This window comes from Sturnira hondurensis, unplaced genomic scaffold, assembly GCF_014824575.4.
Source record: "Sturnira hondurensis isolate 20B ecotype Veracruz unplaced genomic scaffold, ASM1482457v3 Scaffold0001390, whole genome shotgun sequence".
Classification (NCBI taxonomy): Eukaryota; Metazoa; Chordata; class Mammalia; order Chiroptera; family Phyllostomidae; genus Sturnira; species Sturnira hondurensis.
This window is the reverse complement of record NW_028074021.1, coordinates 90,376-117,799: the sequence shown is the minus strand read 5'-3', so window position 1 is coordinate 117,799 and position 27,424 is coordinate 90,376. Positions and strand designations below refer to the sequence as shown.

General features: G+C 38.4%; 1 protein-coding gene across 1 annotated transcript in view; it reads left to right on the top strand.

Moving 5' to 3' along the window:
• LOC118974521 (coiled-coil domain-containing protein 14-like) overlaps positions 1-25,960 on the top strand; it is a 28,245-nt gene extending 2,285 nt beyond the window's left edge. Inside the window, exons 2-10 of the mRNA XM_037027983.1 lie at positions 3,234-3,289; positions 3,616-3,688; positions 3,940-4,009; positions 4,099-4,221; positions 16,763-17,005; positions 17,112-17,206; positions 18,349-18,847; positions 20,842-20,983; positions 25,846-25,960. Coding sequence (XP_036883878.1) covers positions 3,234-3,289; positions 3,616-3,688; positions 3,940-4,009; positions 4,099-4,221; positions 16,763-17,005; positions 17,112-17,206; positions 18,349-18,847; positions 20,842-20,983; positions 25,846-25,954 — 1,410 coding nt within the window. The 3' untranslated portion in view covers positions 25,955-25,960. The remainder of the gene's footprint in view (positions 1-3,233; positions 3,290-3,615; positions 3,689-3,939; positions 4,010-4,098; positions 4,222-16,762; positions 17,006-17,111; positions 17,207-18,348; positions 18,848-20,841; positions 20,984-25,845) is intronic.
• Positions 25,961-27,424: the final 1,464 nt, after the last annotated feature.

Here is a 27,424-nt window from a genome sequence, read left to right as displayed (position 1 = left end):
GCACATTGTATTACTTGCACTTGAAGAAATACTATGCAATCATTAAGAAATTTTGAAGACTATGATAATGTGGAAAGAAGATTCAAAAGTGCCAGCACAAGATTTAAAATTACAGCTATAAAGTCATGGTGACAGTATGTATGAAAAAAGATTGGAGGCCTCAGTAGTAAGGAGCATATCTAGTGCCTAAATGTTGGTTTTTAAATAATGTTGTGTAAAGGGAACCGCACCTTTTGGTGAAATAGATGTGGTTAAGACAGTTCTCTTAACACTTTCAGTCAGGGCTGAGACAGGGAAATCATAGGATGACCTGGATACCTCAAAATAAGAGACTTGTGCACAACAGAAAGAATAATAGAGTGAAAGCACAACTTATGGAACGGGAAAATACATATTTGTAAGCTATATTTCTGATAAAGGGTTAATATCCATGGTATGTAAGGAACTCCTACAACTCAAGGGCTAAATAAATAAATAGATAATAACCTGATTTTAAAATGGGCAAAGAACTTGTAAATATTAACTATAGACATACACATGGCTAACAGATATGAAAAGATTTTGCTCAACATCACTGGTCATCAGGGAAATACACATCAGAACCACAATGAGATATCATCTCATACCAGTGAGGATAGTTATTTTTTAAAACAAAAACCCCAAAATGAAGTGTTGGTGAGGATGTGGAGAAATTGGAATCCTGTCTGCTGTTGGTGTGAATGTGAAAGGGTACAGTTGCTATGAAAAGCTATATAAAATTTCCTCAAAAATTATTTCCACTTTGGGTATTTATCCAAAACAATTAAAAACCGAATCTTGAAGACATATTTGAATTCCTTCCTGTGTTCACTAAAGCATTCACAGTAGCCAACATGTGGAAACAACTAAATGTCCATTGATGGATGAGTGGATAAAGAAAATGTGCTATATACACACAAGGAAATATTGTTCATTTTTCAAAAAGTAGGAAATTCCGCTCTGTGCACCATAGATGAGTCTTAAGGATATTATGCTAAGTGAAATAAGCCAGCCACAGAAGGACAAATATCACCTCATTCCACTTAAAAAGTAAGAGTCAAGCTCATATAAGCAGAGAGGGAGTGGGAAATGGGAAGTTGCTATTCAGTGAGGATAAATGTTCAGTTATGCAAGATAAGTTCCAACATCATGTCTATAGTTAACAGTACTGTGTTGTACACTTAAAATTTAAGAGAATAGATCTCATGTTAACTGTTCTTACCATAATTAGACGAAAGAAAGAGCCTGGAGCCCCTTGTTGCAGGAAGTAAAGGATGGATCAGAAACTAAAGGGGACATGTTGAAAGATACAGGAACCAGTCTGAAGAGACTCATACTGATAGAATCTGGGACAACTTGAGCATCCAAGTAATTATAGTGGACATAACCTATTGAATAAAAGAGGAATCAGTGAGTCTATAGTAACAAGTAAATGCAGAAGGAAAAGTGTTTCACTGAAGTCAAGTGCCAGTAACTAGAAGGAATGATGTAAGAAAAATCAATGCTTGGCAAGTGGGTTAATTAAGGCAAGAGTTATCAGTGGATGCTCAATGTGTCAATATGGTCATTACTGTGGCAGGGTGTTTTTATCCTGGGTAATTTTCTTTGCCTGATTGTAATATAACCTCATGTATATTTTTGGATTAATACTATGTATAACACAGTTATGCCACACATTTATCTCAGTGCTTTTTTTAATTCTGAAAGATAATAATTGTAGTTGTTTTAGACTTAACAGCCCCATGGTTTATATTTTTATTATGATTCTGGCTAGGACACTCACATAGATATGCAGAAGAGAAAGACCCTGAGTGTGCGCTAGGACCGGCAAGGCTCTGTTTCGTGGGATCTTATTCCCAAACATTGGTTCTTACTGCTGGCTCCGTGACTCCATCATATTCCGTTATCTCAAGGAAAGACAGGAGTCAGCTGTTTCAATGTATTCTCAGTGGCATTCTTAGAAGGAGGGAGTACGTATGCAAACAAATAATAAAACATGCTATAACTCCAGAAAGTTCAGTTACTGCTCAGCGCTCTCTGGGGATAAAATATGTAAATATGTCAAGAAAAATCATAAATGTAACAGTGACTACACCTGAATGATGAATTCAGGGAGTGAGTAGGGAATTTAACCATGTCTTTTGAAAATTACATTTGAATAGAGATAATATATTTACCTCGTATAAAGTTACTAAGCTATAAAAAGGTGTACCACGGAAGCCTCCCTTGCTGTTCCTCCCAGCTTCTCAGTTTCCCTTTCCATAGGCAGCTGTGGTTGTTCCAGTCCCGATACTGGGTGCATATAAAAGGCAAAGGCATATTTTTTTCTTCTACAAAAAGGTAGCCTACTTATATTACTTTTAAAATAAAATTTTAATAAAATCAGTATTGCTATATGACTTTCAAAGGAAAAATTGAGAAAGTGAGGTGTTGATAAAGAGGAATGATGTGTGCTAGTCTTGTCAGGCATTATGAAGAATGTGGGTAAATAGAATCAGAATTATGGACTCTGCCCCACATGTTGAATTACATGTTTTGAAGAATTTGGGGAATGTAGAACACATTCAGGGATTGAGTCTAGTCTAACTTACTCTAGTAAGTACTTCTGCTTATTTTAAAATCTCAACTTCATTTTCAAGTCAAGTAGACTTAAGGAACAATTACATATATTGCTTGCTTGACATTTTATATAGAAGAAATTATGAGTTGAGTTGGTTTTTAGACTATATCACATTTATTAAAAATTAGTATCATGGTCCATTCATAAAATGGAATATTATTCACCCTTAAAAAGGTAGGAAATTTTGATGCATACTGCACCATGCATGAATACTGAAGATGGGCTAAGTGAAATAAGTCAGTCACAAAAGGACACAAATACTGTATGATCCCACTTATATGAGCTTCCTGCAATAGTGAAATTCATAGAGACAGAAAGTAGAAGAATATTTGCCAGGGGCTGAAGGGAGGAAAGGATGGGAAGTTGATGTTTAATCGGTTCAGAATTTCATTTTGGGAAGATGAACAAGTTCTGGAGATGAATGACGGCAACAGTTGCACAACAGTGCGAATGTATTTAATGCCATAGAACTGTATACACTTAGAGATGGTAAGTTTGTTAAGTTTTGCCAAAATAAAAAAAGGAAACAATAAGTAGTATTTCAAGACAGCATAATAAAAGTATAATAGAAAAGTATTTGTATATTATTTTGTAGGTGTTATCTTCAGGAAAGCACCCCGCACCTGCTAAATTGACGAATGTAAAGAAGTCGTAAGTACTTAACAAAGGTTACAATCTCAGGAAATCTCAAGAGATTTTTCAGGCTTTGGCCTGGACTAAATTTAGCCTACCCTAGAAAATTGGATGGGTCTCTACCATCACAAAACTCTGGGGAGGAGCCTTACGTAGCTACCCATGTTGGTTATTCTAGTGCTTAGTAGTGTTTATGTCTTCGTAAAGTGCTGTATAAATCTGGTTTATACATATTTGGACAAGTTTTTCTTATCCAACCTTTGTTAAAAAGAAAATGACTACTTACAATATATTTTGGGGGAAAAATGTGTAGTATTTATAAAACTGTTCAATTTATTTTCTAGGACTCATTTAAGAAAGATATCACGTTTTAATGCAGATTCTGGCTATCCCGTCCATTCTGATTCAGAAAGTCAGGTAAGATTAAACTGAATCAATGTAGTGTACATTATTTTAATTAGTCTTCAGGGAAAAGCTAAAAGTTGGGAATACATATTCAGAGGTAAAGTATTAATTGCCTTAAGGAAGTATGATTGCTGTTGCTTTACAACTATGTTTTCTACTAATACTAAATTGTTCCTAAAAGAAATTTTTAAACGATGCAGTTAGTTCTCTTTCCCTGCATTGAAATTTTATGTACACATTGCTAAATGACTTTCTCCTTACAGACTGAAGCTGTACAGGGGCTTGATGGTTGTGCTTCTTTGCTGCAGAACATTTTGAGAAATGAAAATTCAGGTTTTATTTTTTAAATGCTTCTTTGCTGATCAGCTTTTAATTATGTAGTTGTTTTAGTGCTTATGAACTTTTGTTTTAATTATTAATAGGTTCAGAAATAGCATGTTCTGAAAATAGATATAATCCTAGACCTTCGGAGGGCAAAAGGTATGGATCTAAAAAGAAAGGACGTGAAAAACATACTCTTCCTTCATTAGTCCGGAAAGAAATTTGTAAGTATTTTTTTACTTATTTAAATAGACTACTTAATTCTAAGGATTTTGATCAGTTTATCAGGATTATGCAATTGGTCTTTCAGTTTAATCATATATTGGTTATTTAGGTGTGTTTGTGCTTCTCTTTACTTAGTCAGCTTCTAATTGGCAAGTAGTTACTTTGTTAACTAACAAGTTCCCAAGAACAAAAGTAGAAAAGCGACTTAGGTTTGTAGGAGACACGATTAAAACTCAGAATGCCATTTGGGAGGTGTGTTGAATTATCTATGTTCTCCGTGCCACTTGTTTCCATAGATAATCAGTAATTCATTGGGTTATTATTTTTGCATTGTTGTGTATGTCTGTATCTTGGTAGGTTTGGTAGCTCAGCTTGTTGAGCTGCACGGTTGGAATGCATGGTACATAAGGAGGTAAAATTCCAGGGACAGAGGGCCTGCTACTGACTACTGACCGATGGTGAATGTAGCCAAAGATATTTTCCACCTTCACAGTTAACTTGCTGACTTAATGAAGTGTGATAATTTTGCACACAGCTGAGAAATCTCAAGTTTTGCTTATGTTGTCCCTTGGAGACCTGTAGAACATGATAGCCCAAAAGGGAGATGAACATTTCCACAATGGGAACTCACACGGACAAGAATGATGATGAGCGAGTTCCACAGCTCAGGTGGGCCAGAAACATTAGCACAGCAGTGCATGCTGAGATTCAGCTCAGGCAAGGAGTTTAGTTTAGAAAATCAGGTATGGCAGTACAGTAGCCCTAGACGGGAGATTGCTGTTGCATAGGGTCCCTGAGTCGGAGAACTAAGGCAGAGACCAGCTACATGTTAGCCTCACAGTATGTCGACCTGCATTATTCAGGGTGGTAGTCACTAACCACATATGGCCATTGAGCATTTGAAGTATGGCTAGTACAACCAAGGAGCTGAATTGTAATTGTCCTTTAATTTTAATTAATTTAAACTTGGAAGTGGTTACTTGATCCAGTCATTAGAAAACATTTAAGTATGTTTGGAATAACACGGGTACATGAATCTAGTTTTGCAGGTATAAATTTTATTACATCTGAATACAGATCAGGTATTTCTGATGAAAATGTAGCATCCAGATTGAGATGTTCTTTGTATAAAATGCACACTGGGTTTAGAAGATTTAATGCAAAAAATAAATAACATTTTAAGTTAATTACAGGTTGAAATGTTAATATTTTGGATATACTGATTTGAATAAAACATGAAAATTAATGTTACCTATTTTTACTTTTTTGATTAACTACTAGAAAATTTTAAGTTGCATATATGGTTTACATCACATTTTTATTGGTCAGCATTAGTCTAGACCAGTGGTCAGCATACTATAGTCAGTTTTACTTCATCAGTAGTGTTAGCTATTGTATTCATTTTATAAATAAAGTTCTATCAGAGCAGAGCCATGCTAATCCATTTATGTATTTTCTGTGGCTGCGTTAGTGCTGTAACAGCAGAGTTGAGTAGTTGTGATAGAGACCATCTCGGCTACTAGGCCCCAAATAGTAATCCTCTAGCCTGTTAACCCCTATTCTAAACTCTCTCCTCATGTAATCATCACACAAGGATATTTTAATTTCTTTACTGCTTTTAGAGAGAGGAAAAGAGAAAAAAAGAGAAACCTCGATCTGTAGCCTACTATCTGTTACCCGACTGGGGATTGAAGCTATAACCTTGGTATGTGTCCTGACCAGGAATTGAACCTGTGACCTTTTGGTGCACGGATGACGCTCCAACCAGCTGAGCCACCTGGCCAGGGCAACTTCTGTTCTAAACTCTTAAAGCAGAGGCCTGTGTATTGGGGCCCAGTGGACAAAGAGGATTGGTAGTACTGTCTGCCTATTCCTCCAGTGTCCTACTTTTTTCTCCAGGTGGGTTGTTTCTTGTCCAGGGCACCCTTCCCCAAAGAATTCTCATTTGGAACGTTCATGGCTGACAGTGGTGACATGGCAGCAACTCGGATCCCGGAGTAACTGCTTGTTGTTCAGAGTTCCAACAGGGAACAGATGGCAGCACTTCAGTTCAAGTGTTTATTGAATTGAATCAACACTGGATAGTTCAAGGAGGGTTTATTGACAAGGAAACTCAATACAAAGGTGTGAGTGGAGTATAGGGAAACCACAGAGGATTGTACTGACCCAGTGGTGGCAGCATTGGAGCTGTTACCATTTCTAGGCCTCAAAGGGTGAGGTGATGGAGGGGTTCGTGGGACTCAGCTACTGTTGTACAGAACGGGCACCCCGACAAAAACAGTGAAGTTCATTTAAGGAACATATATACTCTGACCTCATGCTTTCTTTCCTTGATAATGTGGAGAATCCCTTTGGATCAGATCCAACTTGATTTTTATTCTTATAAGCAAGTAAGTTTGCCTCACTGTGTCACAGATACTGGCAGGAGACACAAGACTCCTGGGTCAGAGACAAAGGAGCCTATTACTCATACTGCGGCAAGCAGCGTGTACATCAGCATATTTGTCTTGGTTCCCCCTTGCCACCAGTTCCCATGGGGGTGATGTGATGGACAATGATGGATGTTAGATATTCTGTCCAGGCTTAAGTTTCAGCTAAGGAACACTGAATTGCTGATTACATTGCTTTGGGTAGTAAGCAATAAGGAAGGCTGTACTTGTCTCAGGGGAAATACTGCTTTATCTCTTTACGTAGCTAAGGTTTCACTCTGAGAAGCAGCCCAGGTAAAGAGCTTAGGTCACCCCTTGCTTTCTTGGTATACCCAGCAAGATACATGGGAGCTAAAGAGACTCATGAAGGATGGTCTCTTAACAATGTAACCCATGTACTGTATGTAGATCAGCATCTTTTGGAGAGCAAGGCGGAGATGAGTAGAGGTTGGATTTGAAGGAGCAGTTGAGAGATGTCTGGCATTCTGTATCCCAAGCAGTAAATTCTTAATTGGATTAGAGTCAAGTCAGCAGTTCTGACCTCTGATCACATTGCAATATTCTTTTTTAAAAAAGATTTTATTTATATTTAGAGAGAGGGAAAGGGAGTGAGAAAGAGAGAAACATCAATGTGTGGTTGCATCTCATGCCTGCCCTGTACTGGGAACCTGGCCCCCAACCCAGGAATGTGCCCTAACCTGGAATCCAACTGGCTACCCTTTGGTTCACAGGCTGGCACTCAGTCTACTGACCCACACCAGCCTGGGGTAAGATTTTTTTCTCAAATACAAATCTCTACCGTTAGAGTTTCATATGGACTGAATTAATAAGGGAGGAAAGTAAGTCATTTTAATTTTAAGGCTTTGATTTTTAAGAAATGTGAAGCTCAGTAATTCATGTTGAGTGGTGACATCTGCTGGCAGAAGCCTAATATTGCAGCTCAGCTTTACCAGAGAGTGAAAAATCATCCCTTGAAAAGAAGGTGAATGAAAGTCTGTGCCACTTCCACCAAGATGGAGGCATAGGTGGAAACACTGTGCCTTCTCCCACAACCAAGTTTAAATACAACAAAGGTTTGGAGAACAAAGTTGCAGCCAAAGAACAGAAAATTGAACTATGTGGAAGTCCGACAACAACGAACCATTCGGCCAGACCGGGGTGCGGGGAAGACTGACTGTGGTCACACATTCGCACACAGTGAGACAGACCACACAGGCTCCAGTGGGGAACCTAGTGGCGGAGGGCTGACGTCGGTGGCACATTCGTGTGCAGTGCGACGAAACGCGAGGGCCCCGGTGACGGTGGCAGCTGTGGCCAAGGCGGCAGGAGGCGGCAGACGGGACCCCATTGTTCCTCTCTGACCCCGCCCCCACGTACAGCATCACAACCCAGCGACTGAGTTGCCCTGCTCTGGTCGACACCTAGGGCTCCTATCCTGCTACGTAACAGGCACGAACAGTCCAAAAGATGGCGCAAGAAGAACTCAAAGTCCCAGAGCCCATAACTCTAAGCGACTAGGAAATAGCCAGCCTCTCAGAAGCACAGTTAAAGACACTGTTTATCAGGATGCTAACAGAACTGGTTGATTTTAGTCACAAATTAGAGGAACAAATGAAGGCTAAACTAATTGAGATGAAGGGAAATGCACAGGCAACAAATAGTGATGGAAAAGGAAACTGGGACTCAAATTAATGGAATGGACCAGAAGGAAGAACAAAACATAAGAATGAAGAAATGAGAATTCCAGAAAATGAGGAGAGGCTTAGGAACCGCTGGGACAACTTTAAACATTCCAACATCTGAATTATAGGGGTACCAGACGGGGAAGAGGAAGAGCAACAAGTGGAAAACTTATTTGAACAAATAATAAAGGAGAACTTCCCCAGTCTGGCAAAGGAAATAGACTTCCAGGAAATCCAGGAAGCTCAGAGAGTCCCAAAGAAGTTGGACCCAAGGAGGAACACACCAAGGCACATCATAATTACATTAGCCAAGATTAAAATGAAGGAGAGAATCCTAGAAGCAGCAAGAGATAAGAGGACAGTCACCNCTCCCGCATGCCCCCTATAGGGGACCTGGCCCGCAACCCAGGAATGTGCCCTAACCTGGAATCGAATTGGCTACCCTTTGGTTCACAGGCTGGCACTCAGTCCACTGAGCCACACCAGCCAGGGCAGATTACGATATTCTTACCGTCCGTTTCCCTATACTTTCGTCATCAAAAGGTAGGACCTACTTCCTACAGAACAGTCCCCTTTAGGTTACAATATTAGAAATCAGCTCTTATTGACTTACTCTCTGAAGGTTGACTCATTAAAAGCAGAAGCCTCCTTTCCTTCGATTCAATGACTCCATCTTTTCTAGTTTAGAAAACTGTAGCACTATCTTTAAAGGATATCTTTTTCTGAGTGTGGTTGGCAGCTGTTAATACTGTGTTATCACAGTGCGCAATAATACCCCAAAACCATGCTCAATATTGCTCTTTTTTTTCCATCCTTCCACAAGTGAGGTAAATCTCTCTACAAGTGAGAATTTTAAGGAATCTGTTACAGTATGTTAACTAGTATCTGTATATTACTTTAATTTTAGCATGGTTTTACTATATCATTTTACTATTTTATGTTAACCATCTTCTGAGGCATGGTCCCGTATGAACTTTCTGCCTAGGACCAGCCTGATCACTTAGTGTCTGCAGAGTCAGGCCCGCTAACTTTGATGCATCGTAGAAGGAAGGAGGCAGACAGCTAGTTCCAGGAGTGCATTGAGCTTACACTTAAAGTGCTCCTGACAGTTAAAGAAAGAGCATTTTTTAAATAAGTAGCTTTTCACATTTGATCACCGCTGAATGCTGTGGGCACATGACTCTGCTTCCAGTTAACGTACATGTGTTGCTGTGCTTACCTTGGGGAAATAAAGCACCACAGGCAGGGTACTGTCAGCACTGATTGCCCCCATGTAGGCCAGGTGCACTTTTACATATTTCATATTATAACAGGCACCCACTAGTTCTTATCTGCAGTAGATGTTTGTTCTACTGGATGGCTGGCAGGAATTACCTTACCTGTCAGACAATGCATGTGCACTCAAGCAACAGTGCTGTACAGCAGCTAGAATGCAAAGACTGAAAAACTTCTGTGGACTGAATAAATGAATGCATCCCTTTCATGATTCGAGTTATCGACTGACACCAGTTAGATGCATTGCCATCCTGATCTGCTAGGTAAAATGTTCATGTAGGGTGCTTCGGTGTGATGAACAACAGCAAGAAAATATGTTTCATTTGTATTTATGTAATGACAGGCTCATTTTTTTTGTTAATTGTATAGTAATATAAATGCATTCTTTTTTTTTAAAGATTTTATTTATTTATTTATTTTTAGAGGAGAAGGAGAGAGGGAGAGAAACATCAATGTATGGTTGCCTTTTGTGCGTCCCCTGCTGGTAGTTAGCCTGCAAGGAACCGGCCTGCAACCCAGGCATGTGCCCTGACTGGGAATCGAACCGCGATCGTCTGGTTTGCAGGCCCACGCTCAATCCACTGAGCTACGCCAGCCAGGGCTTAAATGCATTCTTCTTCTTCTTTTTTTTTTTTTACATCCCTTTATTGGTTTTCACTTGCCTTGGATAATTTGTTTCAAGAGTTTTTTTAAAAGATTTTATTTGTTTATTTTTAGAGAAAGGGGAAGGGAGGAAGAAAGAGAGAGAAACATCAGTGTGTGGTTGTATCTCACGCCTGCCCTGTACTGGGGACCTGGCCCTCAACCTAGGCACATGCCCTGTCTGGGAATCAAAGTGGTGACCCTTTGGTTAACAGGCTGGGACTCAATCCACTGAGCCACACCAACCAGGGGTAAGATTTTTTTTCTCAAATACAGATCTCCACCATTAGAGTTTCATATGGACTGCATTAATAAAGGAGGAAAGTAAGTCATTTTAATTCCAAGGCTTTGATTTTTAAGAAATGTGAAGCTCAGTAATTCATGTTGAATGATGACATCTGCTGGCCGAAGCCTAATATTGCAGCTCAGCTTTATCAGAGACTGAAAATCATCCCATGAAAAGAAGGTGAATGAAACTCAGTGCCTGGGACCTGTGAGTGTGAAATCTGAGGACTCCTGAAGCCAGATAATTCTTGTCTTACATGAGGCCAAAGGAAATCCAAGAGCAGAAGAGAGACCCGTGAGTTAAGAGGAAACAAAGAACTATGTGCTGCAGAGCCATGAGCTGACTATGATCTTACCTTCCATCATTTTAGATGTCAAAGTTAAAATAATCCAGATGATACTTTTCCATTTGATTTATAGTAAAATTATACTTTAATTAGAACTATTTTTACCTACATGTTAATTAACCAGTTTGTTGTAGCTCATTTATTCAGATAGTAAAGAATAACTATTATTGCTTAAAAGGGGAGGACATACTTTGAGGTTTATTATTGATATCAGATGGGAAATTTGTGAATATGAAATATTCACTTGTGTGTCCTAAGATTTTGCAGTCATTTGGTAATATAGGTAACATTTATTGAGTTCTTACTATGTGCTAGGCATTCTTTACAAGTGTTACCTTATTTACTCTTCACAATAACCTTCTAGAGTAGGCAACACTTTTATTATCATTTTTTTGTGATGAGAGGTTAAGTAGTTTGGTGTAAGTTACTCAGCTGATTCATGTTAGAGCTCACATTCAGGCCTGGGAGGTAGCTTCACAGGAGTAGATCACCTTCAAAGGAGGCACACCTCAAGTCAAACTGGAGCCATCTAACATCTCTATTTTCATAGTCCAATTTTAATTTACTGTTTTTCTTTCAATGTTTTGTCTTCATCGGTTATAATATTTAATTTGCTTTTAACCTTTTGCTTTTGTATGTAAGCTTTATGTTTTTAGAAATTTTTTTTAAGTTTATTTATTTTAATTGTTGTTCAAGTACAGTTGTCTGTCTTTTACTCCTATCCCAGCCCACCCCCCCGAAATGATTTTATTTTTAATATACTATATTTGTGGAACAAAAACTTAACTTTCACTTTTTAAACAATTAAGGAATAACTTTGATAAAGCATAAATCTCGATAAAGTTTTGAGTATGTATACTTCCATATAGTCACCACCCAGATGAAGATATAGAACATTTTCAATATCCTGTCAGGCTTTTGCCTCATCAGTATCCTTGCCATCAGCTGTCCCTTCTTCCTTGAGTAACCATTTTTCTGGCTCTGTCTCCATTGGATAGCTTTACCTGTTTTCGAACTCAATATACATGCATTTGTACACCATGCAGTCTTGTGTCTGACATCTTTCATAAAGCATTATGTCTGTTAAGTTCAAATAAATAGTTGTGTATATCCATAATCTATTGTTTTCCATTGCCGTGTACAGTGTATCCATTTCTCCTAGTCATGGCTCCTGGGTGTTTTCAGTTTTTGGCTGCCACAAATAAAGCTGTTGCGGACACTCTTGTGCACATCATTTAGTGTGCATGAACGCTGATTCCTGTTAGGTTTATGCCTGGGCTGCAGTTGCTGTGTCAGAGAATATTTGTACGTTCAGCTTTAGTAGGTACTGCTAAAAGCTACATATTATTCTAAATTTATCTTTTTTATCAGGATAACCTGCGATCTACCAAGGACATAGTCATTTCTGTTAATGGTATTTAAAAAACATTTGGGAAGGAGAACTTATTAAACAGGGAAATAGATTTTGATACTGATCTGTAAAGTAGTGCTATGTAGAAAATGTTGTTTTTCATGTGTTAATATACTAATACATGAAATATGCAGGTTTCTACTCTGTATTTCTTGTACGTAGAGTAACGGGACTATGGGAGAAAAATAAGGAAGTAGAAGATACAGTTTTGCATGAAAAAGCTTATTTTCGTTAGACGAAAATGAAAGATAAGCAATGTAGTACATCTCAAGTGGGAAGTGATTTGTGTAGACAGTATGTGCTCTGGGATGCTGAAGAGCAGTCACTGGACTGGAGTGATGGGAATTCAGGCTTCACTGAAGAGGGAAGACTTCGGATGAGCCTTGTTGAGTGGGTAGAATTGCACTGGAAGAAAAGATTCCTTCTGTGTAATGTGGTAGGAGGATGAAAAAGGCTTGTTGGGGGTCTAAATGGGCCTGACTGGAATGAAAAATTTGAGTTGGGGGTGATGGGAGGATGGTTGGAAAAGTAGATTAAGGTCAGGCTTTGGAGACTTTCAATGGCAGGTTAGGATTTTGTCTGAGTGTACAATGTGTAGATCGTCCATTATTGTTTTCAAAGCTCTGATTGATTTTTTTTAAAACCATTAAAGCATCAGATTTGTCACAAAGTTTTCTGCCTTTTAAATTTCATTTCCCTTCAAGAACATGAAACTGGATAAGGAGCAAGGTGAAAGAGTTATATTGGATTTTAGAGAGCAATAGCACCCTTAAGAGAGGTTTTTTAGTTGAAGGGGAGATTTTATAAATAAGATAAAGGAAACTTTAGAAGAGATTTTAAAGACATAGTATAGATAATTTAAAAGAGAATTTAAAGACATAGTCTAGATAATTTTGACTGGAGAACCTAATTGATTACAAACCAAAAAAAGAATTTGAGGTTATTTTCTTTATGGTTGATGAGAGGTAAAAACCCTTCTGTAAAACATATAGTGAATTGAGCTACTTCTGGTTCGCAGGCCCGCGCTCAATCCACTGAGCTACGCCAGCCAGGGCTATCATTTCTTTATTAAGCAACTATTCTGATGTTTTCTACTATTCCAACAGATCTCACTGGGAGAAGTAACCCAAACCTTTTTATGCCCTTTTCATTGTACTTGTGGGATTTTTTGATTGCATCAAGAAAAATGTCTTAGGTGGAGTTATGAGATATTGAGCCAGGTTGTGTTCATTTGCTTGCATTATGTGTGTGTTTTCTAAATAATGACTTTTTCTTAGAGCGAGTTAGAGATTTGTCATCTTAGAAAGCACGGTAATTGATTGGGGAAGCACTGATTGAATATTTGCAGACTGACAGACAAAATATCAATTCTTAAGTGTATTTATAGGAATGTATTCCAAAGGTTTGAATAGACATATTATAGATACATTAAAATCTGTTTTCAGACCTTCAACTTATCACTATTCCCTCAACCAAATAGTTAATCATAGTAAACACAATAATTGTAACAATATTAGCTATTGCTTATTGAACATGTACCATATGCGTGGCACTGTGCTAAGTGTTTTATGTGAATTATCTCATTTAATCCTCACAGCAACCCTATGAGGTACTGTTATTGCTCCCACTTTACAGTTGAGGAAACCTAGGCTTGGAGAGCAGTCTCTCATTCACTCCTCTTAGCAACCCTATGAGGTACTGTTATTTCCATTTAACCATGAAGAAATTTAGGCTGCAAGAGTTAAGTAATTTGACTACAGTTATAATGCTAGAAAGTGGGGGAGCCCAGGTCACTGCCTCCAACACTTATGAGCAAAACCGCTATGCAAAGGGTTGGTAGAGGGCTGCTTAGTAGTTGCACGTTGTTGCTTACTCTCTCCATATACTTTTCATCGGGGTGCTAAAACACCCCTGGGGTTGAGTTAGTTCTTGGTACTTAGAATATACCTCCTACCTCTATTTGGTATAATTTTAATATTATAATTATTAAATGTTTTCGGCCTATAAAATACTTGAATGGAAGTGAAAGGAGAAAAATGAAAGGACAAAAGATCTAAATTCTACATTCTACCTATGTTTGCCACCTCCAAACCATCCACTTCCCCCAATTACTGAAAGAAGGGCACTGCTTTTGAGGGTACACCAAATGAGGTGTGGCTGGTTGTGTTAGATCTCCTTTATAAAATTAAGTAATGACACTTTATCTTAGTAGAAACCCTCCCTCAATATTTTGCCACATTGGATCACTTAAAGTAAATTATTTACAACAGAATCAAAGACTGTCATAAATGTGAATACTGTCAGAAATTACACGGAGCTACCCTGTAGTCATTTGATAATGTGAGCTAGGGAATGGGTGTACATTATCTTCCTATTACACGCTGAGAAAAATCACTACTTTAATAATGCTGTGATTTAAGATTAATCTTTAGTTGTCTGAATTTCTTTAGAAGTTTTCTGAATAAGCAGGCAGCAGGAAGGGAAAATAGGGCTTGTGTATTGAATTTAGAAACAAGTGGCTTTATTTATAGTGACTATGTACACATCTGAAAATTTTTCTTTTTCAGTAGTACACATGAATAATCTTAATCTTATCCCAAAACAACTTACATTGTGGTTTTACTTATTTCTTTTGCCTTTTGTAGAGGATTCAGAAATTCAGAGATTGATTACAGAATTGGAGGCATGTGTATCTCTGCTTCCAGCAGCAAGTGGAAACCCAAATATTCAAGTTGAAATAGCACTGGCCATGCAACCACTAAGAAGTGAAAATGCTCAGTTACGTAGGTAAGAATTGCTCTGAATATTTTTGTCTCTGTGCGGAGATGTTCCACAGTCAGAACAAAGGTGCCAAATGAGACGTCCAGGCCTCCATCAGAAGAATAGGTTTACTGTGTTACTGTGTTTGTACTTCATGTCCCCCATTTCCCACACGCTGGTAGCATTCTCTGACATTGCCATTATTGCTGCCCACTCGTACATACTTCCTCCCACCTCTTTTACCTCTGTTACCACTTGATTGGTAGTGTTTAGAGAGGAAAATGAAGTATTGATACCTCAGGGTTTTGTCAGGCTAGTCCTGGCTATGCTGCAGTGACAAAGCCCCAAAACTCTGTGGTGTAACACAGCAGAAGTTTACTTCTCCCTCACACCAACACCAACATGGATCTCTTTCATCCTTCGACTTAGGACTTAGTTTCCCCTCATAAGGCCATTGTCTCAGTGTTTTCCAGGAAAAAGAGAACATGCATATGGCACTCTGACTTTTACATGCCCCAGCCCAGAAGTGACAGTCTCACTTCTTAGATTTCGCAGGCTAAAAAAAGGCATATATCCTGCCTAATGGAAACATCTGGGACATAAATTTTCCCNTTCTGTTAATGGTCTTTAAAAAACATTTGGGAAGGAGAACTTATTAAACAGGGAAATAGATTTTGATACTGATGTGTAAAGTAGTGCTATGTAGAAAATGTTGTTTTTTATGTGTTAATATACTAATACATGAAATATGCGGGTTTCTACTTTGTACTTCTTTGTACATAGACTAACGGGACTATGGGAGAAAAATAATGAAGTAGCAGATACAGTTTTGCATGAAAAAGCTTATTTTCGTTAGACGAAAATGAAAGATAAGCAATGTAGTACATCTCAAGTGGGAAGTGATTTGTGTAGACAGTATGTGCTCTGGGATGCTGAAGAGCAGTCACTGGACTGGAGTGATGGGAATTCAGGCTTCACTGAAGAGGGAAGACTTCGGATGAGCCTTGTTGAGTGGGTAGAATTGCATTGGAAGAAAAGATTCATTCTGTGTAATGCGGCAGGAGGATGAAAAAGGCTTGTTGGGGGTCTAAATGGGCCTGACTGGAATGAAAAATTTGAGTTGGGGGTGATGGGAGGATGGTTGGAAAAGTAGATTAAGGTCAGGCTTTGGAGACTTTCAATGGCAGGTTAGGATTTTGTCTGAGTGTACAATGTGTAGATCGTCCATTATTGTTTTCAAAGCTCTGATTGATTTTTTTTAAACCATTAAAGCATCAGATTTGTCACAAAGTTTTCTGCCTTTTAAATTTCATTTCCCTCCAAGAACGTGAAACTGGATAAGGAGCAAGGTGAAAGAGTTATATTGGATTTTAGAGAGCAATAGCACCCTTAAGAGAGGTTTTTTAGTTAAAGGGGAGATTTTATAAATAAGATAAAGGAGACTTTAGAAGAGATTTTAAAGACATAGTATAGATAATTTAAAAGAGAATTTAAAGACATAGTCTAGATAATTTTGACTGGAGAACTTAATTGATTACAAACCAAAAAAGAATTTGAGGTTATTTTCTTTATGGTTGATGAGAGGTAAAAACCCTTCTGTAACATACAGTGAATTGAGCTACTTCTGAAAGTTTTTTTTCCCTAAATTTCTTATGATAAAAGTTTTTTAAGAATTATATTTACAGATTTTTTTCCTTCTTCCACATTAGTATCTTCAGATTATAAAAAACGGATACCTAATGAAACTTTTGCTGGAAGTGAAAGAGACTCCTCAGATATACCACAAAATTGGTCATTCCGAGATCATTATAGAATGTACTCACCTGTAATATACCAAGCCCTCTGTGAGCATGTGCAGACTCAAATGTCACTGATGAATAACTCGGCTTCAAAGAACAATCCTAATGGAATTCCTTCTGTACCTTGCCACACTGGGTCTGGTTCTGGTTCTGGTTAGTATGGATGATGTTTTTAAAAACGTGTGTAAACTGTTTATTAATTTGAGTGGTTATTGTAAGTAATATGAATGACTTTTCTTTTATCTCTCTTACCTTTTAGACTCTCAGGCAACTCCACATTCTAGTCATGGCTTATCCTTTTCCACCCCAGTCCAGTTACCTCAGCAGCCACCCTGCCCTCCAGTAGCTCATTCTGTAGGTACAATTTATATACAAGTAACTTTTAGAAATTGTCATCTCCAAGAGAGAAAATTGAAGTTACTGATTATATCTTAGTGCCCTAGGATGTGTAAAGATCAATTATTTTTCTCAGTTACTTCATTACCCGAGTTGTTTTACCTATTTATTAAAGACAATGGTGAGGGGAAAAAGGGAGAAGAGCTCGACAGAAAAAAAGAAGTCACTCATACCAACCAAGCAAACACAATTGCTGTTGACATTGATAGAGAACTTTCCAGTCATTTAATTCTCTGTGTAGATTTTTTCTCTAGTTTTATTTAAGTTTGCTTTATTTGTTTCTTTAATTTATGTATTTGTTAGTTTTTAGATTTTATTCATTTTCAGAAAGAAGGGAAGGGAGGGAAAAAGAGAGGGAGAAAAACAACAATGTACGGTTGCCTCCCACACGCCCTCCTGGGGACCTGGCCCACAACCCAGGCATGTGCTCTGACTGGGAATCGAACCAGTGACCCTTTGGTTCGCAGCCTGTGCTCAACCCCACCGAGCTACTCCAGCCAGGGCTAAGTTTGCTTTTTAAAAAATACATAGTCATAACCAAATTTTGTACTGTTTCATATTCTTCTTTTTAACTTTGTATTATAAACATGTTTTTATGTTTATCTACAGTTTGTAAATTTTTAATAAGTTGTTTATACTCTACTTAGTATATATAACATGGTCTGTGTGACTCCTCCCCCATGGGAGACATTTAAGCAGCAGCCAGTTCTTACTACTGTAACATTTCTGTGAGTCTGTGTAAAATCTTTTTGTGTGTTTGAGCTTACTTTCTTACTTTAGGGAAATTAAATTTCCCAAAGTAGAAGTTTGTTTTAGTCCCTAAGTGGGCTAAGTTTTGATGCCTGTTCCTTTAAACCATGAGTGATATTTCTAAACAATCTTATTTTAGTTGTGGCTTTATAATATTCCTATATTGCAGAATAAATTAGCTTTTTAACAACTGGAATATTGTACTAAGAGGAAATCCAGCTTACTCACTGGTAATCTATAACTCCATCCTGCAGAAGTCATTTTCTAATATTTCAGATTTGGATTCAGATTATAATTAATGCCAGTGCTCACATTTCTGAAGGGTTAACTTGTTTTTGTCTTTTCTTTAGGAAGTTCAGACGGATGGTGACGACGAGTCCACATCACAACATAACACAGTTTCTGTGAACTGTGCTGGTATTCTAAGGAATACCTTCAGCACTAGTCTTGGAGTTCAGTGTAGCCCACCCAAACCTGACACAGCAGCTGTTCCAGCACTTTGGCAGCGGGACCTTGCCGATGGGACTCTGCCACAACGAGAAGTTCCTAAGGAACCAGACCTGTTACAGTGTTTCCAGACATATATGAATCTGTTGCATTCATATCCGGACAGTCGGACACACCGAAGCCCCACTCTGTTACAGCCAGCTGTCTTGGCCACTAAGGAAGAAAAACGTGTCAAAGAACAAATTGGAGAGGTTACAAGTGAAGGAAAGGATTTAAACATACATGGGCGAGATTCAAGAATAAAGGGTTTCCAGAAAGCAAACAATAGGAACCAGAGTGCTGAAAAAGTTAGAATCATAAAGTATTTGTTGGGAGAGCTAAAGGCCCTGGTAGCAGAACAAGGTAGATGAGTTCCTTATAATTTTCTGTAGCATGGTGTTAATGCCATATAGCAATGCCATATTATGTAGTCATCATTTAAATTTAGAATAACCATCATGGAGTTTGTGGTGTTCTCCATAGAAATATGTTTCCTGCTAATAAGGGAATGAGTTCTGCTAGCTTTATTCTTATTTTTTAGATTTTGATTGCTCTACTGTGGATTTGAAATGTACTAGGGAATACCCAACAGTCTTAGTTGCAAGTGTGTGTTCATTCTACTTGATCAAAAGGGATCTTGAGAAGATCCAACCAAAAAGAATTTGCAGGGATAAACTTGTAGGGGTTAGAGGATCCCTAAAGATAATTAACTCCCTGGAAGAGACTCGTCAGTTTATTTTAAGAAGATGTGGAGATTTTCTTCCCATCATTTCTTTATTAAGCAACTATTCTGATGTTTTCTACTATCCCAACAGATCTCACTGGGAGAAGTAACCCAAACCTTTTTATGCCCTTTTCATTGTACTTGTGGGATTTTTTGATTGCATCAAGAAAAATGTCTTAGGAGGAGTTATGAGATATTTGAGCCAGGTTGTGTTCATTTGCTTGCATTATGTGTGTGTTTTCTAAATAATGCCTTTTTCTTAGAGCAAGTTAGAGATTTGTCATCTTAGAAAGCACGGTAATTGATTGGGGAAGCACTGATTGAATATTTGCAGACTGACAGACAAAATATCAATTCTTAAGTGTATTTATAGGAATGTATTCCAAAGGTTTGAATAGACATATTATAGATACATTAAAATCTGTTTTCAGACCTTCAACTTATCACTATTCCCTCAAACAAATAGTTAATCATAGTAATCATAATAATTGTAACAATATTAGCTACTGCTTATTGAACATTTACCATATGCGTGGCACTGTGCTAAGTGTTTTATGTGAATTATCTCATTTAATCCTCACAGCAACCCTATGAGGTACTGTTATTGCTCCCATTTTACAGATGAGGAAACCTAGGCTTGGAGAGCAGTCTCTCATTCACTCCTCTTAGCAACCCTATGAGGTACTATTATTTCCGTTTAACCATGAAGAAATTTAGGCTGCAAGAGTTAAGTAATTTGACTACAGTTATAATGCTAGAAAGTGGGGGAGCCCAGTTCACTGCCTCCAACACTTATGAGCAAAACCGCTCTGCAAAGGGTTGGTAGAGGGCTGCTTAGTAGTTGCACGTTGTTGCTTACTCTCCATATACTTTTCATCGGGGTGCTAAAACACCCCTGGGGTTGAGCTAGTTCTTGGTACTTAGAATATACCTCCTTCCTCTTTTGGGTATCAGTTAATATTATAATTATTAAATGTTTTCGGCCTATAAAATACTTGAATGGAAGTGAAAGGAGAAAAATGAAAGGACAAAAGATCTAAATTCTACATTCTACCTATGTTTGCCACCTCCAAAACCATCCACTTCCCCCAATTACTGAAAGAAGGGCACTGCTTTTGAGGGTACACCAAATGAGGTGTGGCTGGTTGTGTTAGATCTCCTTTATAAAATTAAGTAATAACACTTTATCTTAGTAGAAACCCTCCCTCAATATTTTGCCACATTGGATCACTTAAAGTAAATCATTTACAACAGAATCAAAGACTGTCATAAATGTGAATACTGTCAGCAATTACAGGGAGCTACCCTGTAGTCCTTTGGTAATGTGAGCTAGGGGATGGGTGTACGTTATCTTCCTATGAGACGCTAACTGAGAAAAAATCACTAATTTAATAATGCTGTGATTTAAGATTGATCTTTAGTTGTCTAAATTTCTTTAGAAGTTTTCTGAATAAGCAGGCAGCAGGAAAGGAAAACAGGGCTTGTGTATTGAATTTAGAAACAAGTGGGTTTATTTATAGTGAATATGTACAGATCTGAAAAATTTCTTTTTCAGTAGTACACATGAATAATCTTAATCTTATCCCAAAACAACTTACAGTGTGTTTTTACTTATTTCTTTTGCCTTTTGTAGAGGATTCAGAAATTCAGAGATTGATTACAGAATTGGAGGCATGTGTATCTCTGCTTCCAGCAGCAAGTGGAAACCCAAATATTCAAGTTGAAATAGCACTGGCCATGCAACCACTAAGAAGTGAAAATGCTCAGTTACGTAGGTAAGAATTGCTCTGAATATTTTTGTCTCTGTGCGGAGATGTTCCACAGTCAGAACGAAGGTGCCAAATGAGACGTCCAGGCCTCCATCAGAAGAATAGGTTTACTGTGTCACTGTGTTTGTACTTCGTGTCCCCCATTTCCCACACACTGGTAGCATTCTCTGACATTGCCATTATTGCTGCCCACTCGTACATACTTCCCCCCACCTCTTTTACCTCTGTTACCACTTGATTGGTAGTGTTCAGAGAGGAAAATGAAGTATTGATACCTCAGGGTTTTGTCAGGCTAGTCCTGGCTATGCTGCAGTGACAAAGCCCCAAAACTCTGTGGTGTAACACAGCAGAAGTTTACTTCTCCCTCACACCAACACCAACATGGATCTCTCATCCTTCAACTTAGGACTTAGTTTCCCCTCATAAGGCCATTGTCTCAGTGTTTTCCAGGAAAAAGAGAACATGCATATGGCACTCTGACTTTTACATGCCCCAGCCCAGAAGTGACAGTCTCACTTCTTAGATTTCGCAGGCTAAAAAAAGGCATATATCCTGCCTAATGGAAACATCTGGGACATAAATTTTCCCCATATTTCCATACTGGAGAGGAGAACCCGTTAGGGGTGAGCACCAGTAGCCCCATTATACTCAGACTTAGAAAAAGATTTCATTTCAATTTCTTTGGACTGTTACAACTTATATTGGGATTATGGTCTTAATTTCTTTAGGAAAGATGTAAAGCAGGGATCTAATCTTGAAATATAGAAATCACTTACATATTATCAACAACATCTTAAGTTTGAATGTTTCAGTGATGACTACCAAGGCCACTGCGCCACTATCTATTTATCAGTGTGCTTCACAGAGAATTGAAGCAAATTTTCAGGTGCTTCTGCAGCACTGTGTGTGAGTGTGCCCTGCGAGGGCGTTACATTGCATGAGCTATAGACGTTGTATCAAATGGGACCTGGAACCTGCACAAACATTGTCAAGAAACTAGAAAACAGTAAAATAATCCTATTTGAACCTAGGTGTAAAATAGGTTAAATTCATGGATCTAGAACCTGCAAAAACATGACACCCAATGAGATTTCTTGCTTAGGATAATTTATCTAACAATCATTAGACCCAGGAGACTATGATATATGGTAGGGTTGCAGGGTTTAAATTCTAATAATATTGTATTTGTTTCTGAATTAAATTATCTTATAATAATAGCATTAATTTTTCATAATCAAAACCAAGAGTAAATAATCATAGCCAATACTACTTCTAACTTTTATTAGATGTTTGTTTTATGTACCAGGGTGTCAATAACATTTGTATGGGCCATCTCTTTAAATTCTCACAATAGCTTTATGAAATAGGTATTTTTTTATTCTCATCTACAGATGAGGAAACGATGGCACAGAGAGGTCAGAGCACATGCCTGGGTTGTGGGCCGTATCCCCAGTAGGGGGCGCACAAGAGACAGCCATACACTGATGTTTCTCTTTCTGCCTCTTTTCTCCTTTCTCTAAAAATAAATAAATAAGTAAGCCCTCAATTGTCTCAGCTAGGAAGTAGAGACTCACTTATTCATACTTCACTATTTAGTTGTATTTTTTAAAACAAAAGAATATCCCAAAGGCATTTGAAATAAACAAGCATGTTTTTAAAGATACAACTATCAAATGATTGGCTTCTTTTTTCAAATATTTTATTATTTATTTATTTATTTTTATTTAATTCTTGTTCAAGTACAGTTTTCTGTCTTATATTCCCAGCCCTCCCCCCACAGTGCTCCTGACCTCCCTCCCATTTCCACCCCCCACCTTACTTATTGTCCATGTATCCTTTATACTTGTTCATGTGAGTCCTTCCCCTTTTCCCGTGATTCTCTCCACACTCCCCTCTGGACCCTGTCAGCCTGTTCTGTATTTCAGTGTCTTTGGTCATATTTTGCTTGCTTGTTTGTTTTGTTGTTTAGATTCCCATTAAAGGTGAGATCATATAGTATTTGTCTTTCACCGCCTGGCTTATTTCACTCAGCATAATGTTTTCCAGTTCCATCCATGATGTTGCTAAGGGTAGGAGCTCCTTCTTCCTTTCTGCAGCATAGAATTCCATTGTGTAAATGTACTATAGTTTTTTGATCCAGTCATTTACCCATGGGCATCTAGGTTGCTTCCAACTCTTGGCTATTGTAAATTGTGCTGCATAGGTTGTAAATTGGGGTGCATAGGTTCTTTTGGATTGGTGTTTTAGGGTTCCTAGGATATACTCCTAGCAGTGAAATTGCTGGGTCAAACGGCATGTTCATTTTTAGTTTTCATAGAAAATTCCATACTGTTTTCCATAATGGTTGTACCAGTCTGCAATCCCACCAACAGTGAACTAGAGTCCCCTTTCCCCCACAACCTCTCCAACACTTGTTATTTGTTGCTTTGTTTATGATGGCCATTCTGACTGGTGTAAAGTGATATCTCATTGTGGTTTTAATTTGCATCTCTCTGATAGCTAGCGATACTGAGCATCTTTTCATGTGTCTCTGGATCCTCTGTATGTCCTCCTTGGAGAAGTGTCTGTTCAAGTCCTTTGCCCATTTTTTAATTGGATTGCTTGTCTTCTTTGAGTGGAGTCATGTGAGTTCTTTGTATATTTTGGAGATTAAACCTTTGTCTGAGGTGTCATTTGCAAATATGTTTTCCCAAACTGTTGCTTCTCTTTTTATCTTGATACTGTTTTCCTTAGCCATGCAGAAGCTTTTAATTTTGATCAGATCCCATTTGTTTAGTCTTTCCTTTATGTCCCTTGCTCTAGGGGACATATCAGTAAAAATATTGCTGTGTGGAATATCTGAGATTTTCCTGCCAATGCTCTCCTCTAGGACTTTAATGGCTTCTTAAACGAGCAGAACTTAATCTCAGAATACTCTTTTAATGTTGTGATCATGGAACATATCAATGGTTATTGTGTATTTCTATTCTTTAAAACATTTTAGAGTTGTTTTAGGAGCTAATTTGTAAAGGGTACTTAAGAAAATGGTACTCACTACTTTATCGATCATTTGTTTTTAATTTTTTTTTAAAAAGGTATTATCCCACTCCAGTTCAGTGGATTGAGTGCCAACCTGCAAATCCAAGGGTCATTAGTTCGATTCCCAGTCAGGACACATCCCTGGGTTATGGGCCAGGTCCCTGGTGAGGGGTGTGTGAGAGGCAACCACAGATTGATGTTTCTGTCCCTCTCTTTCTCCCTCCTTTCTCCTCTCTCTAAAAATAAATAAAATCTTTTTTGAGTTCTGCTTTTCAAATGGCAATAGCTCCTACCATTCTTTCTCTCATACCTCTTCCAGGAAGATAATGAGTTATTATTAAAAGAAAAAACTGCTATAGGAACATAGCTTTAAAGGACTACTAAAATCAATAATGACCCACTCACTTATTGATTCAATCAAAAGTGCATACTGATCAAATTGGTAAATTTTGAAATTTTTATTTTTATTTTTTTTTGGAAAAGGAATACATAATTATGGTGAGGTTTCTTTCAAGACTTAAATAAAAATGTTATCTTTGCTGTGGGGGAAAATCAGTGATCAAGAAAGGAAGGAAGAGACAATGACATTAATAATAGCTTAGTCTGGAAATTAATGTCGATGAGTAAGCTTCTGATGTATGAACAAAATGTGACTTATCACTGTCTCTAAAATTAAAAGAAAAAAATCTGTGTAATTAAAGAAATGAGAGCACATCAAAATTTTTAAAAAGCTACAAAGTGACCATGTTTGTGTTTGGGTTACATGGGGGACAGCTGAATACACTGATTTTTCAGTGCTTAGATAACTGGCACACTTCATGAGACATGCAAGGCTCTTCCCTGGCTAGTTATAAAAATATGCTCATTTAAATAACTGTGAGCTCTTAGAAGATTTAGTACTTCTTTATTGAAAATATATTAATTTCCCCACATTTTAATAGTTTTATAATGTTACAGTAAAATTAAAATAATTATAAAGATACATTTCAAAATCACTGAAGCCTAGAGAAGATAGAGAGATGTAGAGGGGGATATTGTTTCGAACTTTTATGTGTACTTCCAGTTCCATTATCCCTCCCTAGTAGTCTGAGAAAGGCACCCGGAATTTTTGTGAAATATCTTTACTAAGAGATTTTTTAAAAACATACAAAAGACATACATCTATCTGACTGAGGTACATTACTGTAGGGAAGAGGAATGAGGTAGATGAATGTGAAGGTTTATTTCTCTATATTGTTGCTATATTATTTATCTATATTGTTGGTAAATTAGGATGTTCCTAATTTACCTTTTAATATCAAAGTAAAATGAAAGTGGTCACAGTGGCTAGCTATAGTACTGGAGCTGTTCCTAATTAATAGGATTACATAGGGTGTCACCAAACATTAATAACCAACATGGGTGAATTTAGATGCGATTAAGTTCAAAGACAGATTTTTTGGTTTTGTTTTGCTTTTTACAGGAAAAAAACAAATACTGTCATCAATGGGTACAAGTACTTAAATTTTGAAGCTGTCACTCAATCTTCAGAAAATGTGAGAGTGGTACTAACCCTTATCAGACACTGTGCTAAGCCAGCCCACAAACGACTCTACAATCATTTACAGTTCATCTAATACAGCAACTGGCAGTAATAAGGCAGGCAGGATTCAGGGCAGCACAAAAATAAAAGGAGGTCCTTGATTAAGGAGGTCTACAACGATTAAACCAGAGAGTACATCTACGCACAGAGCGGATGTCAGGATCAGGTATCTTCCCTACTTCTCTTAACCAGCAAGTCTAACGCGGCACTTTTCTTTTCTTCTGGTTTTCCACTTCTCCCGACCTGAGAACCCCCTCTATTCCCACAGTGGACGCCTCAGATCCACAGCCCTCACCTGGCCCTGTCGAGATCCGGACCTAAACATCTCTTGCAGTCTCAGAGAAGCCCAGACCGAAGGAAGCCACGCTGCACGGTAAAAGGAATTAACCGCCGTGGNTATCTTCCCTACTTCTCTTAACCAGCAAGTCTAACGCGGCACTTTTCTTTTCTTCTGGTTCTCCACTTCTCCCGGCCTGAGAACCCCCTCTATTCCCACAGTGGACGCCTCAGATCCACAGCCCTCACCTGGCCCTGTCGAGATCCGGACCTAAACATCTCTTGCAGTCTCAGAGAAGCCCAGACCGAAGGAAGCCACGCTGCACGGTAAAAGGAATTAACCGCCGTGGACTATCTGCCGCCCTCGGCCCGCCCTCCGGGCTTCCGCTTCCGGAAGGAGCCCAGGAGAAGCCGCGCTTCCTAGTTTGCAGTTTGCGGCAGACGCCTCTCCCTTCCCCTCAGCCCGGCGCACTGGGCCTGCGCAATAGCCCTCTCCCGGCTCCCAGGTCTTGGAACTGGCGGGAGGTTGGGAGAAGGCGGAGAAACGCGAATGGGGTGGAGCTGGGGAGGGCCCCAAGAGGGGCTGGAGGCCCGAGGTCGGATTTCGGGACTTGGTGGAACCAGGAGAGGCTTAACCATGAGTTCTGGCGCTGCGAGGTGCAGAGAATTAGCGGATTGCGCAACTGGTGGAGGGTTGGCGCCCCCAAGGCCTCGCGATGTCCAGAGAAAGGGAAGCAGGTAGAGGGCCGATAGGTTTGAGAAAGAAATGCGCTGGGCTTTTGGGTTTGGGCTTTTTGCTTTCAGTTTTGTGTCCCCTGTTACATTTTGAATGATTTTCAAATGGTCAATAAAAATTAGTCCTTGGTCTCGCTATCTCTGCATAATTTTAATGGCAAATTCAAAATTGTTCACTGTGGCCCGTGATCCCAGAATGGTGCTCATCACCTGAAAATTGGAATCTGGTTTTACTTCCATGCATAGCTGTCTACTCCTCAGCCTAGGTAATTACTGTGAAAGAATGATACAGTATTCTTACCATGATACGCTGCACGAATTTTAATGGAGATTAGTCATTGGTTTTAAGGCGTTGAGTTGTGGGTTAATATTTTAAATCAGTTGATTTCATTTTTCTAATTAGGAAAAAGTAATCTCTTGAAAGTCAATGCAAGTTTAAGTGCAAACCAATTGCAATTAAAACAAAAACCTTAGAAACTAAAAGCTGTCCACTAATACATTGCACACTCATACTGAGTGATTTTGGGAATCTGGGTATTTAGTAAATTTAGTTTTGAATTAGAGTAGACTGTGAAACCTCTCCCTTCATCCCTCTCCTATGTGTTTAATATATTCACCTAAAATTACAGACTTTTTTCTTAGTTGACTAGATTTTTAAAAGCTGACACTGATATTTTACTGATATACTACATGCTTATTTTAGAAAATATAGATGACCAAGAAATAAAAATCCCCCATGTAATCCCGGTACCCAGTTAGCTGCATTCCCTTGTAGACTTTGCCCAACTGTGTGTGCATACGTAAGTACGTTGCAGCAATGCAATGTGATCCTTATA